The following is an 18,552-nucleotide window of genomic DNA, read 5'->3' as shown; positions in this document are numbered from 1 at the left end:
GCGTCATGTGTCCCTTTCTGAACCAATCACTTGTGTGTAGGGGGAAGGGTTAGACTTCCCTGAGACCAATCAAAACTACTCCTGGATTGGAGGGGGCGTGGCTAGTTCTTCTGAAGTCCATCGGGTCCTGGGGAAGGAATGGATGTCTGGAAATAATTGGGGTTCTGCTAGGGAGGTCATGCAGGGTTAAGATCCAGCAGTGTCCACTATAGAAGCCCTCCACACAGGGCAAGGCACCCTGGGCTTGAGCAAAGTTTTACTCAGCTCTCACATCCTTTCCTGGAATTATGGGGGAAAGTTGTGTGTGTGTCCTTAGAGCGTCTATCCTTCCTCAGTAGGTCTCTCCAGCACTGCACATTGCCCCCTCCCCCAACCTGAAGAGCGGCGCCAAGCAACGGCGAAGGTTCAGATGTGTGTCTCTTTATTAGCACTTTCTCTGAGTGGAGGACGCCTCTTCTGGGTTGTATCTAGGACTTCAAGTTCTTGCTTTTGCTCTTTTCTTTCTCATCCAGTGCTTTCTGCAAGTTCACGTTCACCACATTTTTCCGGTGCCACCGTCCTGCAGAGAGCAGGGAAGGAACCAGCACAAATCACCCAGAGGACCTCTGGAGTGTCCAGGCCCCAGTGGTAACCCATATGTCTTCTGAACCCGCCCCAGAGTTCTAACTGCTGCTGTGGTCTCTCTCTGGACCTTGGGGCCAACACACCCTGCCCAGGGAGTGCCCACCTCCCACGCCCCCAGCGCCCCACCTACCCAGATCATCCGTCTTCCTGCCATGCCAGTGCTCTAAGTCCCTCACTGATTTCTCAATCACCTCAGGGGTGTAGGAGGCCCTCATGAGGCTCTTCATCTCCTGTGGGGCCCCTGTGGAACCCCATGAAGAAATCCCCAGAAGCCCCAAGTCAACAGAGTTCAGGTACTCCAGGGTTCCTATGTCAGTTTCCCCTGTGGATGGTGGATTGTGGAAGGGCGGGGTGTGCGGAGAGTTAGGCAGAGGGAGGCCAGTCTAGGCTCAAATACCAGCTCCATCACTTATGAACAGTGTGGCCTCAGACAAGATTTTAACGTCTCAGAGCTTTGGTCTCTTAATCTATTCAAAGGAATAAAATGTTCTCGCAAGACTGGGAAGATTACGTTCATTGGAGCAGCTGGCACGTGGCAACTGATACCTGTATTTTCAGAAAATGTGTATGTCTGTGTGTAAAGTTAAAACACACACACGCAAGAAAAGAAGTTACCGTGATCAAAAGTCAGAAAAATCATCAAACAGAAGACCAAATTCCAAAAGATAACAAGGATTTGAATGATCCGTTACAGAATATAAAATAAGTATCATTTAATGTGTGAAGTCGTGAAAAAGAGAGTAAAAGTATAAGCAAAGAATAAGAAACTAACACAACATGGTAAAGCAACTATACTCCAACAAAAAAAATAAAATAAACTAACACAACATTGTAAAGCAACTATACTCCAATAAAAAAAAATTAACACAACATTGTAAAGCAACTATACTCCAATTAAAAAAAAATTAACACAACATTGTAAAGCAACTATACTCCAATAAAAATTAATTTTAAATAAATAAATAAATAAAAGTATGAGAAAAGAATAAGAAACTACCCAGAAAGAACAGACAGATTAGTAAAAGAAGCAAATGGAATTTCAGAAATTAAACATAATAGTTGAAAGGCAATGGATGGTAAGAGGCCTGGGATTTGCTTCAGAATAAACTGGGGTGGGGCTTCCCTGGTGGTGCAGTGGTTAAGAATCCACCTGCCAATGCAGGGGACACGGGTTTGAGCCCTGGTCCGGGAAGATCCCACATGCTGCGGAGCAACTAAGCCCATGTGCCACAACTACTGAGCTCACGTGCCACAACTACTGAAGCCCATGTGCCTAGAGCCCGTGCTCCGCAACGAGAGAAGCCACCGCAACGAGAAGCCTGTGCATTGTAACCAAGAGTAGCCCCTGCTCACCGCAACTAGAGAAAGCCCGCACGCAGCAAAGAAGACCCAACGCAGACAAAAATAAATGAATAAAATAAAATATAAATAATATATAAATAAACTGGGGTGGGAATGAATGGGTGAGTGGGTGGGGAAAAAGATGAAACAAGGTTAGTCTTGTATTGATAATTGTTGAAGCTGTATGATAAGTGCACCATGTATTTATTAAACTATTCTAAGTTTGAAAATTGACATCATAACGTTTAAAAACAAATTCAACAAACAGGTAAAAGAGCTGATTATACACAGCTGAGAAAAAATGGTAAACTGGTAGATATATCTAAAGAAATTAACTAGAATGCAGCACAGAATGGGGAAATAATGATGTGGAAAATATGAAAAAGCTGTTAAATGAAGATTAAATGAGAAGGCCTAACATATGTCTAATTGTAGTTCTGAAGGAGAGAGTGGAGAAAACGGGGAGGGGCAATAGGTGGAAAGCTAGTGGCTGGAATTTTTCCAGAATTGATGAAATATATGAATCCTTAGATTCAAGAATAACAATTCCCCAGTGAGTGTACGTGAAAATAATTCCTTACCTAGGTACAACCAAGTAAAATTTAGAACACCAGAGACAAAGAAATCTTAGAAGTAGCCATAGCGAAAAGACAGATTAGTTACAAAGGATAACGAGTTTGATTAACCATCAAAGCCAGAAGGAAATTAATTAACATCATCAAAGTGCTTACAAAACGAAATCAACAATCTAGAGCTGTTTACAATAACTGTCTTCCAAGAATAGGATGAAATAAGACTTTTCTGAGCTTAAAATTTACCAACAACAGAATCTCTCCCCAAATATCTTCTAAACAACATACTTCAGAAAGAAAAAAATAATCCCAGAAGGAAAATCTGAGATAAAAGAAGGAGTAGTAGGCAAAGAAAGTGGAAACCTTGAATAGATCTAAATACACATCAATTATGATAACAGTAGCAATGTTGAATATATGGGCAAAATAATGACTGTGATAGATAAGTGAAGATTTAACATATGCTAAGCACAGTTTTCATTCAAAACTTTACAGAACTTACTGAAATCAACCCTAAGAAGACGGGGGTGATTATTACCCTCATCTTGCTGTTCAAGTCACTGAAGCACAGAAAGGCTAAATCACTTGTCTAAAGTGACGCAGCTGGTAAGTGAAAGATGGAGGACGCAATCCCGGACCTGTGGCTCCAGAATCCACAGTTTAAACTACTTTGCTTATGTATAGTAAAAAAAATCCCTGTAAAATAATAACATGTTAGCTGATATGGGGGATGGAGAGAATAAATGTGAAGCTGTCCAGCATCCTTATATTGTTCAGAAAAGCTGAAATACCTTGATTAACTTTAGAATTTGCTAACTATGCATGTAAAAATGTCAAAGATAGGGAATTTCCTGGCAGTCCAGGGGTTAGGACTCCACGCTTCCATGGTCGGGGAACTAAGATCCTGCAAGCCACACGGCGTGGCCATAAAAAAAAAAAGTCAAAGATAATCACTGAGAGAATAGGAAAAGTAAGGACAAAAATTGGATTGGGGAAAAAGGGAAGCTCACTCAAATCCAAAACAAGGGAAGGAGAAAGAAAGCAGCATAGAAAAAATAGGACAAATGGAAGATACAAAATAAGATCATAAAAATAAATCCGAATATATCGGTAATTAAAATAAATATAAATGGAGTAGGCCAACTGATTAAAAAACAGATGCTCAGGCCACAGAAAATATTTTCCAGATATATATTAGTTAAAGCATATTTAAAGCAAAAGGACACAAAGAGGATAAACATGGAAATACAGAAAAAGATTAATACCACAAAAATACAAATCAAAGCAATCTGGTCATACTATACTAATATTGGACAAAATAGACTGTAAAGCAAAAGCACTATAAGAAATAAAAGCAGGGCTTCCCTGGTGGCGCAGTGGTTGAGAGTCCGCCTGCCGATGCAGGGGACGCGGGTTCGTGCCCCGGTCCGGGACGATCCCACATGCCGCGGAGCGGCTGGACCCGTGAGCCATGGCCGCTGAGCCTGCGCGTCCGGAGCCTGTGCTCCGCAACGGGAGAGGCCACAACAGTGAGAGGCCCGCGTACCGCAGAGAAAAAAAAAAAAAAAGGTGGGGAAAAGCCTCCTGGTGGGCTTCCCTGGTGGGGCAGTGGTTAAGAACCCGCCTGACAATGCAGGGGACACGGGTTCGATCCCTGGTCCGGAAAGATCCCACATGCCACGGAGTAACTAAGCCCGTGCGCCACAACTACTGAGCTTGGGCTCTAGAGCCCACGAGCCACAGCTACTGAAGCCACCGGCCTACAGCCTGTGCTCTGCAACAAAGACCCAACACACACCAAAATAAATAAAAGTATTTTTTAAAAAAACGCCTCCTGGTAATAATGTGAACTCTGGCCCCAGGCTGCCAGAGTTCAAATCCCAATCCCAACCCTGACTATCCCTAGCTGTGTGCCCTTAAGCAAGTTACTTAACCTTTCCATGCCTCATTTTTTCTTTCTTTAAAAAAAAAGGGGGGGGGGGAATTATAGCACTATAGCATTCACTGTATAAGATTCTTGTGAGAATTAAAATGTACATGAAGTACTTAGAGCAGGGCTTGGTGAATGTTACACGCGACCCATAAATGTAGCCATTATTATTATTTAAAAATAGTTCCAAAGAATCTACAAACAAATTATCGGAAGTAATAGGTGAGCTGAGTCAGGCTTCTGGATATAAGACTAAAGAACAAAACTTAAAATTGCCTCCATGTATACGAGCAGCAAAGTTAGAAAATGTGATTTTTAAAAAGTTACTAGGGGGAAGGGTAAGCTGCGACAAAGTGAGAGAGTGGCATGGACATATATCCACTACCAAACGGAAAATCGATAGCTAGTGGGAAGCAGCCGCATAGCACAGGGAGATCAGCTCCAGGTGCTTTGTGACCACCTGGAGGGGTGGGATAGGGAGGGTGGGAGGGAGGGAGACGCAAGAGGGAAGAGATATGGGAACATATGTATATGTATAACTGATTCACTTTGCTATAAAGCAGAAACTAACACACCATTGTAAAGCAATTATACCCCAATAAAGATGTTAAAAAAAAGATACTATTTGCAATAAGCAGCAAAAAAATAGATAAATAAGAGATTCTTCAAAACAGGTCTAACAAAAAGCTGCGTAATCTTTGTAAAAAAAATGACAAAATGTTATTGACGGATATTGAAGGAAGATTGAAATTAACGGAGTTGTAGACCATACTCATGGATTGGAAAATTCATTATCATAAAGCTGACAACTGTCCCTAAATTGAGCTGCAGGTTCAATGTTCTTCCGATCAAAATACCAACAGGGTTTTTCATGGAAATTGACAAGCTGATTCTAGAATTTATATGGAAGAGTGAAGAACCTAGCATAGCTAAGACATTAGCTGCTTCTGCTGCTGGTGATGGAGTGGGGACAGCCCAACCAGATATCAGACTACTTATAATACCTTGATAATTAAAAGTGTAATATTAAACCAGTGGGCAGAACAGAGAGCCTGGAAACTGATCCATGCACACAGGGAAACTTGATGGATACCAGCGGTACCACTGCAGGTCACTGGGGTGGGGGGAAAGATGAGATTATTCAATAGAAGGTACTGAGACAATTGCTAATCCACATAAAGGAGGAATTAACAGTGAATCTCTGCTTCACACTGAGAAGAGAAATCAACTCCAGATGGATTAAAGACTTAAATGTGAAAAGCAAAACTAAATATTTTAGAAGACGATGTAAAAGATTATCTTTATGACTCAGCATGGCATAGGAGTTCTTCAACCCACTCCTCCTGGAACCTTCTCTATCTCAGTAAATAACAATTTCATCTTTTCAGTTGTTCAGGTCAAAAACCTTGACATCTGGGCTTCCCTGGTGGCACAGTGGTTAAGAATTCGCCCACCAACGCAGGGGACACAGGCTCGAGCCCTGGTCTGGGAAGATCCCACGTGCCGCGGAGCAACTAAGCCTGTGCGCCACAACTACTGAGCCTGCGCTCTAGAGCCCACGAGCCACAACTACTGAGCCCGCGTGCGGCAACTACTGAAGCCCGCGTGCCTAGAGCTTATGCTCCACAACGAGAAGCCCACGCACCACAACGAAGAGTAGCCCCCGATCGCCGCAACTAGAGAAAGCCTGTGCGCAGCAACGAAGACCCAACGCAGCCAAAAAAATAAATAATTTAATTTATGAAAAACAAAAGAAAAACCTTGACATCAACCTTGATTCCTCTCTCACACACCCCAAATCCATTGACTAGCACATTCTGTTTGCTCTGCCTTACACACATAGCCAGACTCCTCCTGCATCAGGTCACCTTCACCATTATCTCCCTGTGCCGCCATACTGGGAGTATCCACTAGAGTCATGCAATGCACCAGCCCTGCTCTCGAGACCAAGCCTCCATCATTAACCCCACCTGGATTTTTGCAGTCACCTCCTCACTGGTTTCCCTGTTTCTGCCCAGCTCCCTTACTTTTCTTCTCAGCATAGCAAAAGTAGTGATCCTTCAACCTAAGTCAAACAGTGCCCTTCCCGTGGCCTTCCGCACCTAGCCCGTTTCCTCTCTGATTTCTTCTCCCTCGTCTAGCCACTGCTGTACCTCCCCAACCTGGAGCAGCAAATGCCAAGATCTGGGCGGCTGGAAACAGAGGGGGACACATGGGTGAGGCACACTGACAGTTGGCTGCAGAGAGCAACGCCCTAATTTGTAGCACTTGCCAATTTGTGGAGTGTCAATGCAGTTGACCCTTGAACAACATGGGTTTGAACTGCTCGGGTCCACCTATGTGTGTATTTTTTTTCAATAAATATAGTACCTGTATGTTCCTTTTATAGATCTTTAAAAATTAACTAGGCATGGGGAAAGTTTGTGTTTGGTAGGAAGTCACAATACATGGGATCAAAAGAACTAGGGTTTGAGTCCTGATTCTATCCAAACTATCTCAGCTTCCTGGCCTTGGGTGAGTCATTTATCAGTTCTTTTGTTTTGGGGTCAGAGATAGCAGTACTTGGATTTTTGACTGTGGGGTGGTATAGGCGGGGATAGTTGGCACCCCTGACTCCCCCGTTGTTCAAAGGTCAATTGCACGACCACGGCTAATTTTAAGATCGCTCGTGATGCCAACAGTTCAGTAAAATTTAACAATCGACTCTTAGAAGCTGGAGCAAGCTGGTTTGCACTGGTTCCAAGGGTTTGCCCCCTTGACACAGTTGTGTTTCTCAGGCTGGGTGAGGGGTACACAGACGCTTTTTATATCATTCTTTTAAGTGTATGTAAACATCACCGTATAAGGGCCTACGTAAGAACTACTGAGTGATCATTGTTAAAGACAAGTGGAAGGCCGATTCCTGAGGCCCAGAACAGGACAATCTGAGCTGTATTCTCTCTCCTCTCCCCAAGCACCACCCCTTCTTCAAGCTCAAAGAAAAACCCAGAAAGGCTTCCAGTGGCTGTCTGGTTCCTCGGGTGATGGGGATCTGAGCCAGGTAGGAGGTTTACCAGGCCCTGGGGACACTGGAGAAGGCATGGCGTAAGGATGGAGGAAAGAAGGGGGCCAGAAAGACTTGACCTTTTGCAGTGAGGTCAAACTAGAACGTGGGGCCGGAGAGAAGCCACCACTTGCCGACCAAGGACCGGCATCCGAGCAATCGGTTAAACGCTTGGGAGCGGGGTCCTAGCTCCGGAGGTGACCCAGTGCCGGAAGAAGACTCTGGGACTCAGGAGGCAGAAGAAAAACCTGGATTTGAGTTTCACATCCACCTCCTACTACTCCGGGCAAATTGTTTCCCATCTGCCTGTGACATGGAGCTAGGAGCACTCCCCGGACAAACAGGACCGAGGGGGACCCAGAGGACACATTGCGGATGTCCGGGCCTCCGACCCACACTTTGGCCCAGAGGTGCCACCAGTGGGATCCGAGAAAGAAAAGCGCTGGCCTGTCAGCTAGTAATCACTCACTGTGGGAATTCCCGGGCGATCCAGTGGAATTCCATTGCAGGGGCCACAGGTTTGATTCCAAGCCTCAAGGCTCAGCCAAAAAATGAAAAAAAAGAGGACTCACTGGGGGCTGCAGGCCAAGCTCCTCCATAGAATCCTGCCATGTTATTAGCCCCATTGTACCAAGAAGATTGGCTGAGGCTCAGAGGTTAAGGATCCTGCCCGAGGCCACACCCATCGGCTGAGCTGACCTTTGAACACAGGAAGCCTGGTACTGTCCCTGTAACCAAAGGTGGCCAGACCAGGGGTGCCCCGGCCTCCTCTTGGCAGATTAAGACACCAGAGGTACAGGGAGAGTAAGGGCTGACTGCCAACTGGGAGGGACCATCTGTACAGTGAGGACAGACTCGCCAGGGTACTGGGCATTCCCAGCACTCGGCATAGAGCCTGGCACAGAGGAGGCCCGTGGTGGCCGTGAAATGAGTGTCCCTGGAGATGTATCCTGGGGTCTTAGATTCCTTTGGGGGTCCAAGTCCTCCCTTGCCCAGTGCCTTGGGGACTATGGGTGTTCACAGCCCCCACCCTTGCCCTTCAGCCTGACCTTGAAACAAGTTTGACCGCATGTTGTAGCCCAGATCATAGTAGCCTGAAAAGGCGGTGGTGATTTCAGTGGGACTCTGGATCCTGCTGGGCCGTGAGCTTGCCCTTTTCTGGCCCTCCAAGGCTTCACCAATGGCCCTTTGAGCCTGAGTAGGGAGGGAGGGAGGGAGGGAGGAGAGACAAGGGGTAGAGAAGCAGCGTCAAGTCCCCTATCTCCCCTCTAACTTCTCCTGCCTCTGACCCTGCCTCCACCACCCTCACCCCACCCTTAGCCTGCAGCCTTCAACCCACTCCCAGGCCTGGGAGCTGGCATAGCTGAAGTCCCTCCACACTCCCACACCACCCCACCTCCCACATGGGCCTCGGGCATCAAGCATGAGAATGATCATGAAAGCTTCTCCCTACATTGGGTACCTACTATAGAACATCACCAGGGGACATCTTTATAAATTAGGAAAACTGTGCCTCAGGGCAGGGACTTGCCCATCACATAGCTGGTGAACGAAGCCCTGGCTTGCCTACTACAAAGGAAGCACCACACAAGTCAACTCTAGGTGGCTCCTTATATTTCACCAGGGGCAGCTCCTTCCTTGTACCAATGGGGAAACTAAGGCCCGGAGTGGTTGAGCTCAGGCCTAAGAGTCATTAAACCTGGGTTTGGGTCCCAACTCTGCTATATACCAGCTGCTGATTTGGGCAAGTCTTTGCTCCCCTCTGGGCCTCAGTTCCCCTCCTCATAAAATGAGGGTGGGGGCAGAACTGGGTGGCCTTTGAAGTAGCTTCCAGTTCTGATATTTGCTGGCCTGATGACACTTGTGATCTGGGTCACAGCTGGATTAAAAAAAACAAAACAGGTCTCTTGATTTAAGCCCAGGACCACGATGGCCAAAGAGAGAAATGTTACCTTCCCAAAGCCAGGAGGTGCAGTGAGAGATCGTGACCATACAGCCAACCTCAAGTTGGGACAAGATCCTCCAAGTGGGGCAGGGAATTTAGGATTGTGACCTCCCAGACTAGCAGGTTGTGGGGTGTGGGGCGGTACCCCCACCTTAAGATGACAAATTGAAAAGGGGCCCCGCCCATAGCCTTTGTGACCCTGGCTCTCCTGCTTGCTCTGTGTGACCCTGGGCAGATCGTATCACCCCTCTGAGCCTCAGATTCACCATCTGTTAAAAAAGGAAGCAATGACTCCTGCCTGGCCTGCTGCTCAATAGTCACCATGAGGGTTGAGACGGTGGCTTTGAAAATACAACTTGAAATGCCAGAGCAGGTGACCATTTGACCAGAAATGGCAGATAAGTTTCATCTCAACTTTCAGTGGATCAGCATTGAGTTCCTAGAATGATGTACCAAGTAGGAAAAAGTGCCAGAATCGATTAGTGATGTCTGCCATGAATGCGGGCTAGGAGAGTTATGGAATGCATGCTGTGTATTTGCCAGCCTGATCTAGTCTAACTGCCTCACTTTACAGATGTAGAGACTAGAGCTCAGAGAGGAGAAGTAACTTATCCAAAGTCTTTCAGTGTTCTGGGGCAGAGCCAGGATTCAAACCCAAGTCTTCTGATTTCCAATCAATCCTGTCCCCTTTAGGAGACTTGAGCTAAAAGCATCTATTTCAAACACAAGACTTCTAACTGCAAAGTCATATGGGCCAAGGCTCCAGAATCTGCTAGCCAGTTTGGATCCTGTTTAAGTTTGGTTAATTTACTTAAGCCTGTTAAGCCTTGGGCTTCTAATCCATAAAATGAGGATAATTATAGCACCTCCCTCACTGGGAAGATTGAACGGTTAGATGCGAAGACTAAACAGTGCACAGGATCTGGCACAGGGCACGTGCTCAGTAAACACTACTTTCTGATGATATTATTACAGGGACTCAGTACTCAAGAGCAGCTTCCTTAGGGGTCCTCATTGTCAGTCTCCATGCATGACCCTCCTGCCGCCCTTAGCCTCCTGTGCCCATTCTGACACCTGCTCTTCGGAGATCAGCTGGTCCACCACGTTGCTCCCAAACTTGTGACGAATGTTGTTGGGAATACTGCTGCTACTCTGGCCCTGTGCCCCCAAGTTGGGGTCTTCCAGCCCCTGGCACGGCTGAGCCCCCTCTCGGAAGGAGGCCCTCCTCTCCTTCAAGGAGGGTCTGTAGCTCTCCTTCTTCAGGGACCCCGGCTGTGAGTCCCTCTGGGGAGAGTCCTGGCTGACAGCCTTCAGGGGTGGAGGCCGGATCTCCTCCAGGGAGGCCTGCCCGAGGGAGCTGCCTCGGGGGCTGTGTCCTTGGTGCATGGATGGCTGTGGGGAGACTGGGAGCTGGTACTCGCCCTTGGAGGTATCCAGTGGGCTACGGGCAGTTCTCCAGGGGTCCGTGTCCTGCTGGCCTTTCTTGCTGTTGTTCAGATGGGCCCTGGTCAAAGTGGTTGTACCTAAAAAGGGAAGAGAGAGGGAAGGAAGGAGAGGAGACAGACAGATGTAGAGAGTGGAGGGCAGGAAGGAAGACGGTGATGGGGGTGGGGGTGGGGGGAACAGACAGACACGGAGCCGCAGAGATCCAGAGCAGGAAAAAAGACAGGGACGGAAAGAAGTCATGGGAGCCAGAAGCATGGGTGAGAAATCAGGAGAGAGACCAAGGGAGAGGGTAGTTCAGCCTGCCAAGCCTCCCGCTGGACAGGGCAGCCCTCATTGTTTCTGACAATAGGGACTGCAGCCCAAGCCTGACCAGCCTTGAGGCTAGCTGTGTGACCTTCAGCAAGGGCTGTGACCTCTCTGTGCTTTAGTGAACCTGGCTCCATTTGGGTAGTTCCCTTCCCCACCTTGAACCCCTCCAGCAATCCAGTCAGGAAAACCAGCAGCTGTGGAAGCTGGCAGAGGGCATCCCTCAGCTTGATCAAGTCACACGGCTGGAAAAGTACTAGAGCTGGATTGAGCCAGCCTTTGCTCCCCATTTAGAGCTGCTCCCCAGCCCCACTTCCCTCCTCTGTTCTCCAGCTAATGGAGCGGTGTTGTCCCAGCTGCTTCCGGGCTCTCCCATCTCAACAGCTCCCCTCCCCTCCCCCCACCCCACTCCTGCCTTGACTCCCAGTTCCGAGGATCTCCCGTTCCCAGCTTACAGGTCTTCTCCTCATTCTCTTCCCCCATCCCTGGCTCCAGCCAAACAGACCACCACTTCTTCCCCACCACACCCTGTGACGTCCAACCTCCCAGCGTCTGCTCAGGCTAGTTCGCTGCCCGGAAGGCCAGACCCTCATTTTCCCTAAGTCAAAATCCTACTGCTTGGGCTTCCCTGGTGGCGCAGTGGTTGAGAGTCCGCCTGCCGATGCAGGGGACGCGGGTTCGTGCCCCGGTCCGGGAAGATCCCACATGCCGCGGAGCGGCTGGTCCTGTGAGCCATGGCCGCTGAGCCTGCGCGTCCAGAGCCTGTGCTCCGCAACAGGAGAGGCCACAGCAGTGAGAGGCCCGCGTACCGCAAAAAAAAAAAAAAAAAAAAAAAATCCTACTGCTTCCTTCCAATGCAGCCCCACCAGGAAGTCCTCCCTGACACCCACCCCAAGCTGCCAGGGCCATCGCCTCCTCTCAGCGCCACAACTCTGTCCCCAGCACGCTCTACAGGTCTGTCTGGATTTTCCCCTTCTCCAACCTTGTGAGCTACAAACCCTCTCATTTCTCTCCTCCATGCGGGAGGGGAGTCACTGAGGCAGGTCCACAGGTGAGTCAGTCCTGAGCCTCCCTCAGCATCCCCCAGAGCCCTGTGTACCAGAGATGTTGGTGACACCCATCAGTGAGCGAGTGAGTGAATAGATGGCTGCGGGGGTGTCAGACCCAGGGTCACCCTGCACCCCATCAGTTCTAAAATGTCCTTCCCTCTCATGTTAGCATCGCTGACATCAGGCTGTGTCTGGCAACCAATGGGCCCTGGTCTAACCAGCGATGTTTTCTTTCTTAGTGACAGGTAAGTAACAGTGCGTCTTACAACCCACTGGATGGAGACTTAAAATACACGTTTTGAATAATGTTTTACACATTATAATACCCAAGTAATATGTAAACTCTTTCTTACTGGGCAAAATCTAGAAAACGAGTCAGTCCCCACCCTCTCCCCACTTCCAGCTATGCCCACAATCCTCAATCCCAGGTTATAGCTGTAAGCTTCTTTGAAGAGCTTCCCTCCCAGACGTTCTAGGTGGGTCCTAGCGCTTTTGAAAGATGCATAGTTTGGCTTCACTTTGGTTTATAAATGCGATCAGATTCCATGTATTGCTTTGTAACTTGCTGTTTAAAAATTTAACACTGTGCCTTGGGGATCTCTTCTTGGCCACAAACACACACCTAACTTTCCTTTCAGACCGTGCAGGCTTTAGCGGCTGCCCTGCCGGTGGATGTCCAGGTTTCTTTTTCAGAGAAAGCTGCTGGAAATGGCAGGTTTTGCCGGCCACAGAGGTTTTTATTTCAAGCCCCCCTTGCCCACCCGTGGGGGCTGCAGACCCTTCCCCAGGGCAGTAGAGACAGAGAAAGCTGAGGTCCAGGCCTGCCCGCTTCCTCCTCGCCCTTCTCCTCCCCACCATCCTCACCCCACGGAGCTGAAGTGGGAGGATCCTCTTCTTGACCTTTAGTCATCGACACAAAAGAGGAAAAACCTGTTCCCCAGAAACCAGACTGCCTACCCTCCCTCCCGTCCTGGGTTCTGCCCCAACAAGCAGATAGCCGAGCAAAGGGGCGCTTCTGGGGACAACTAAGGCTTCCAGGACGGGGACAGCGACCCTTCTCAAAAGAATGGAGGCAGAGAGCATTAAGAGCACTCAGCTCCAGCCTGATCAACCACGGCCCTCCCTGTGCTCGTGGGGAGACTGAAGCCCAGCGCAAGGCTGGGCTCCTGAGCCCATAGGTCTCAGGGCTCAGGACTCCAGGATCCGTGCTCCCATTTCTCCCAGGCTGTGCTCCTGCCCGCCTCTAGACACAGTGTATATAAATTGTCTGCTCACCCTCCACCTGCCCTTTGGGCTTATGAGCGCTCTAATGGCCAGGACCTTGTCTCGTGTCCCCTGGCTCAGAGAGCCAATACCTTCACCAATTCAGCCATCAGGCGAGCGCCTACCGTGTGTCAGTGCTGTGCTAGGCACTGGGGCCCCAACAGTGAGCTAACTGGGTCAACCCCCCCCCCTTGGGCTTAAATGTTTGTGGAATGAATGAATGAATGTCTGTAGCTGGCATTCCAGGAATCTCAGTGCAATCCCACGCTTCCTCCACTCCCTCCCCCTGTACAATGGTCAGAGTTCATCCTACTTTACTTGCTGTTGTGAGGATCAAGCGATCAGTCATCAGAGTTCTCCAAGCTGCGTCATTTATCAGAATCCCCTTCAGGCACTCTTTAGAAATACAGATTCCTGGGCCCCTCGTAGAGCTGCTTCATCAGAATCTTCTTGGGAGAGGCTGGGATCTGAGTGTTTAACTAGGCCTCCAGGTCATTCAGGTCTTTGGAGAGAGCTTCCAGCAGGAGCCTTGCCCCAGCGTCCCTGGATGCGCCTCTCTCCACATCCCACCCGCCAGCCCCAGCCGCCAGCCCCTCACCCGTGGGGACCTTTCTCAGAGCTGACCTGACCCAGTCATTCCTACATGGAAACCCTTCCCCTCATCCTCAGGGCAGAGGCCCTGCCCTTGGGATTGGTCCCAGGACCCCAGCCCAGCCTCCTTGCCCACCTCCCTTCTCCAGCCTTCAAGCCATATTGAATTTCATTCAGCTTCACCAAGTCACCAGCCCACTCTAACTTCCAGACCTTTGCCTGCACTATTCCCCAGGCCTGGGACACGCTTTTCTCCCCTCCTTGGGCCACACCACTCCCTGCTTTTGGCTCACTCAGGACCTACATGGACCTTCCACTCACAGAGACCAGGCCCCTGCTGTGTTCTCCCATATCCTGCCTTTCTGGTGCACAAAGGGTTGCTGCTTTGCCCCTGAGCCTTGAGAGTGAAGCCAAGCAGGACCCTGTAGGGCCCTCCTGGGCACAAAAGCCTTTCCGGGTTCCCCATTTCTTATTTGCAAGTTAAAGGCTTCAGCCTCCCTAGACCTTCCCTGAGTTCCGAGGGGAGATTCAAACAGCTGCTACTCAGGGAGAGGAAGGGATTCGGAAACAAAGGAGGAACCATCAAGAAACAGTAGTGCAGGGGATTCCCTGGCGGTCCAGTGGTTAGGACTCTGCACCCTTGCACGGGTTCAATCCCTGGTCTGGGAAATAAGATCTCACAAGCCACGTGGTGCGGCCAAAAAAAAGAAAAGAGCAATAGTGCAGTGATTAAAGCAGGGTCCTGGTTCCTCCTCAAGGGATGTACATAACAATATCTTCCGGTTCTTCTTCAGGAACTAAGGTGCCCACGCAGGTGGAGGATGGTAACTTCAGGCCAAGCACAAGACTCCTGGAGCACCGCCCTGCTACCTCACCACCAGCCAATCAGAAAGAAGGCACACACCCTGCAGCCCTCACCCTAAATGTTGCCTATAAAAACTTCTCCCTGAAAACCATCAATGAATTTGGGGGTTTTGAACATGAGCCACCCATTCTCCTTGCCTGGCCCTGCAATAAAACTTTCTCTGCTCCAAACTCCGATGTTTCGGTTTGTATGGCCTCACTGTGCCTCGGGCACATGAACTTGTGTTCGGTTACAAGAGGGGACACTGCGGTGGGGTAATAATCCCCAGGCCTGGCAGATGGGAGAGGCTCAGCAATACTCCGTGCCCTCCCTTTTCCTTCTCTCTTCGAACAGAAGCCCTGAGGAAGTTAGGGCCACATAGTGGGTCCGGAGGCCAAAGCAAGACTGAGGGAGAGAGGGAGGGGGTTAGTCTCTGCTGCCCCCAGGGGGTCCCTCCGGAAGTCCTGCATGTGCATTCAGCATGTCCCTGGTCCCCCGTCCTACCTGCTTGGTGGTCCAGCTCCATCAGCTCTTGCTCTGTGACAGGTAATGCCAAGCTTAGTTCTGCAGACAAAGAAATACACACAGTCATCTCAGATGACAGAGAGGGCTGAACGGGACGGTCTGTGACCGTCTGCCCAGCCCCTGACCAGAGGTCCCTCCGTGCTGCTTCCAGTACTCTCAGTCACCCAGGAGCCCCCACCCCATCCATCCACCACCCCTGGCAATGGGCCTGCTTCCTTGACCCTTGCAGGCTGTGCTGTCTGTGGAAAGCCCTGGTCACCCCCATCACATGTGCCTTAAAGGCCCTTCTCAAACAGACTGGGGGCCTGGGACTCCCCTTCTTCCTTTGCAATCTTTTTCTTCTATAATATTTTCTTCCCCATCTGTACCACCCAACACTCCCCTAGGAGCCCCCAGCAGACCCCTTGCTGGGAGGGGCATTGCCCCAAGTCCACCATCCTGGTGACTGTTTGCCTCTCTGCAAATAGGATTTTGCCCGTTCTTTTACCAGCTGGTCATTCAAGGAAAGGAACCAGCTTGGCCAAGGTGGAGGAGAGCCAAGAGCAGGAACGGACTCTGGGATGATCTCAGCCTTTCCTCCAAAGAACAGGCCTTTGGGTCAAATTAGAGTGTTAGCATCTTCAGAAGCCTCTGGAGCTTTCAAGTTTGGGTTCCTTTTTCCTAGGTCATCTTTTTCTTATTCATATTCTCTTATTTCATTGCATGTGTTTTTTTAAAGGCTTCTGTGAATTTTGTAATTCAACTAGGGTAAGACAATTTATTGTATAATTGGATAAGGAAAGCATAGAAGCAGCAAGTCAGAGCTGGAAGGGATCTTTGAGATTAGCTGATCCAGTCCCTTCGTTTTATTTATTGATTTTTATAAATTTATTTATCTATTTTATTTTTGGCTGCGTTGGGTCTTTGTTGCTGTGCAAGGGCTTTCTCTAGTTGCGGCGAGCGGGGGCTGCTCTTCATTGCAGTGTGTGGGCTTCTCATTGCAGTGGCTTCTCTTGTCGCAGAGCAAGGGCTCTAGGCACACGGGCTTCAGTAGTTGTGGTGTGGGGTCTCAGTAGTTGTGGCGCGGGGTCTCAGTAGTTGTGGCGCATGGGCTTAGTTGCTCCGCAGCATGTGTGATCTTCCTGGACCAGGGCTCGAACCCGTGTCCCCTGCATTGGCAGGAGGATCCTTAACCACTGCGCCACCAGGGAAGCCCCAGTCCCTTCATTTTACAGGTAAAGAAACTGAGGTCCCAGGGAGAAGGAGTGACTTGTCTGAGGTCACCCAGCAAGTTGGTCTGCTGGTAAATTCAGAGCAGGTTAAGAATCAGATGAATTTTGTAAAATCACCAGGCAAAACACCCTATTAATTCTGACTTGTTTGGTGGTTGTGCCGCTTCTGATATGACTTTTCACGATCCTTATCCTCCTGGTATTCATACACTATGTTCCCCGCCTAACAATTGAGTGTGGGCCGGACCTAGTGACTTGCTTCTGATCAAAAGAATATGACAAAAGTGAGAGGATGTCACATCCAGGATTAGGTTAGTGACTTCTGTCTTGTTCACACTCTTCCTCTGGTCTCCTTGCCTTGTTCGCTCTGATGGAAACAGTACCATGTTTTGAGCTGCCCTACAAAGAGACTCATGTGGAAAGAACTGAGGGTGGCCTTTGGCCAAAGCTAGTAAGGAACAGAGACCCTTATTCCAATAGTCCTCAAAGAACTGAATGAGGGACTTCCCTGGTGGCGCAGTGGTTAAGAATCTGCCTGCCAATGCAGGGGACACGGGTTCGAGCCCTGGTCCGGGAAGATCCCACATCCCATGGAGCAACTAAGCCCCTGCGCCACAACGGCTGAGCCTGAACTCTGCAGCCCGCGAGCCACAACTACCGAAGCCCAGGCACCTAGAGCCCGTGCTCCGCAACAAGAGAAGCCACCGCAATGAGAAGCCTGCACACTGTAACAAAGAGTAACCCCTGCTGGATGCAACTAGAGAAAACCCGCACGCAGCAACGGAGACCCAATGCAGCCAATAAATAAATAAATAAAAATTAAAAAAAAAAGAACTGAATGAATCCTACCACCTGAATGGTTCCTCCCCAGTTGAACCTTGATGTGAGAATACAGCCCACCTGACACATTAATTGTAGCCTATGGTAGACCCTGAGCCAGAGGACCTAGTCAAGCCACACCCAGGATTCTGATCCATAGAAACCGCAAGATAATAAATTTGTATTTTTTTAAGCATTTAAGCCACTTAAATGGTGGCATTTAAGCCACCATTTTAAGCCACTAAGCTTCGTGGTGATTTTTTAAATGCAGCAATAGATAATACGTATTTTGGTGCCAAGAGTGGGATGCTGCTGTAACAAACACCTAAAAATGTGGGAGTGGCTTTGGAACCAAGCAGTCAGTGGAGCCTGGAAGGATTTTGAGCAACATGATAGAAAGATCCCAAGTTGCCTTAAACAGAGGATGCTGCCAGTACAGGCACAAAAGGAAGTGAGGAAGATGTTCTTAGATCCTGGAGGAGGACTGGTCCCTGTTACGTAGTGGCAGAAACATGGTGACTCTGTCATCAGCAGTTATGTGGAAAGCAGAATAAGTGACTAATGAACTGGGTGATCCAGTGAAGATTTCCAAGCAAAGTATTGAAGGTGCCTCCTGGTTTCTTCTTGATGCTTGTAGTGAAATGTGAGAAGAGAGAGAGAAATTTGAAGGAAGGACTGTTAAATAAAAATGAGGCAGGACTTAGTCATTCTGGAAATTCTCATCCTCTCCAGATGTCAAAAGATGCTAAAATTAAGAAATAGCTTCAGAGGACTGTTGGTAAAATGTAGCCAAGGCTGTGACTGTTTGTTATATCCTTAGAAAGATGAAAGATCAGAGTATTATTCAGTCCCACAAAAGGCCCTTTAAAGAGATAAGGACGTTTCTCACAAATCCTCTTAATGGAATAGGGCCTCTCAGAAGTTTAAGGATGCTCTCCGTCAACAGAAGCCCCAGTGGAAAAGAATGTGACTTTTGGCTAATGGAGAGAATCCCTATAAGTTTCACAGCTTTTGAGAAAAGTATATTGGTGAAAATACTGACA

At 48.8% G+C, this 18,552-nt stretch overlaps 1 protein-coding gene across 1 annotated transcript; it reads right to left on the bottom strand.

The window, feature by feature from the left end:
* Positions 1-467: 467 nt before the first annotated feature.
* On the bottom strand, positions 468-15,480 carry CIMIP4 (ciliary microtubule inner protein 4). Its single transcript, XM_065888135.1, has 5 exons — positions 15,459-15,480; positions 10,530-10,978; positions 8,560-8,704; positions 755-865; positions 468-559 (listed from the first exon to the last, which is right to left on the bottom strand). The coding sequence occupies exons 1-5, from the start codon at positions 15,478-15,480 to the stop codon at positions 468-470; spliced, it is 819 nt and encodes a 272-aa protein (XP_065744207.1).
* Between the last annotated feature and the right edge of the window lie 3,072 nt (positions 15,481-18,552).

Source organism: Phocoena phocoena, chromosome 11 (genome assembly GCF_963924675.1).
Source record: "Phocoena phocoena chromosome 11, mPhoPho1.1, whole genome shotgun sequence".
Taxonomy (NCBI): Eukaryota; Metazoa; Chordata; class Mammalia; order Artiodactyla; family Phocoenidae; genus Phocoena; species Phocoena phocoena.
The sequence above is the reverse complement of the archived record's forward strand: the minus strand, read 5'-3'. Positions and strand labels throughout refer to the sequence as shown.

Coding starts and splice junctions, on each gene's coding strand:
- CIMIP4 (XM_065888135.1), bottom strand. CDS start 15,480: ATGGAGCTGGACCACCAAGCAG. Junction 8,705..10,529: donor AGCTGATCTCCGAAGAGCAG/GTGTCAGAATGG, acceptor CTCCCTACTCAG/GCTCAAAGGGCCATTGGTGA. Junction 560..754: donor CAGGAAGACGGATGATCTGG/GTAGGTGGGGCG, acceptor TGCTCTCTGCAG/GACGGTGGCACCGGAAAAAT.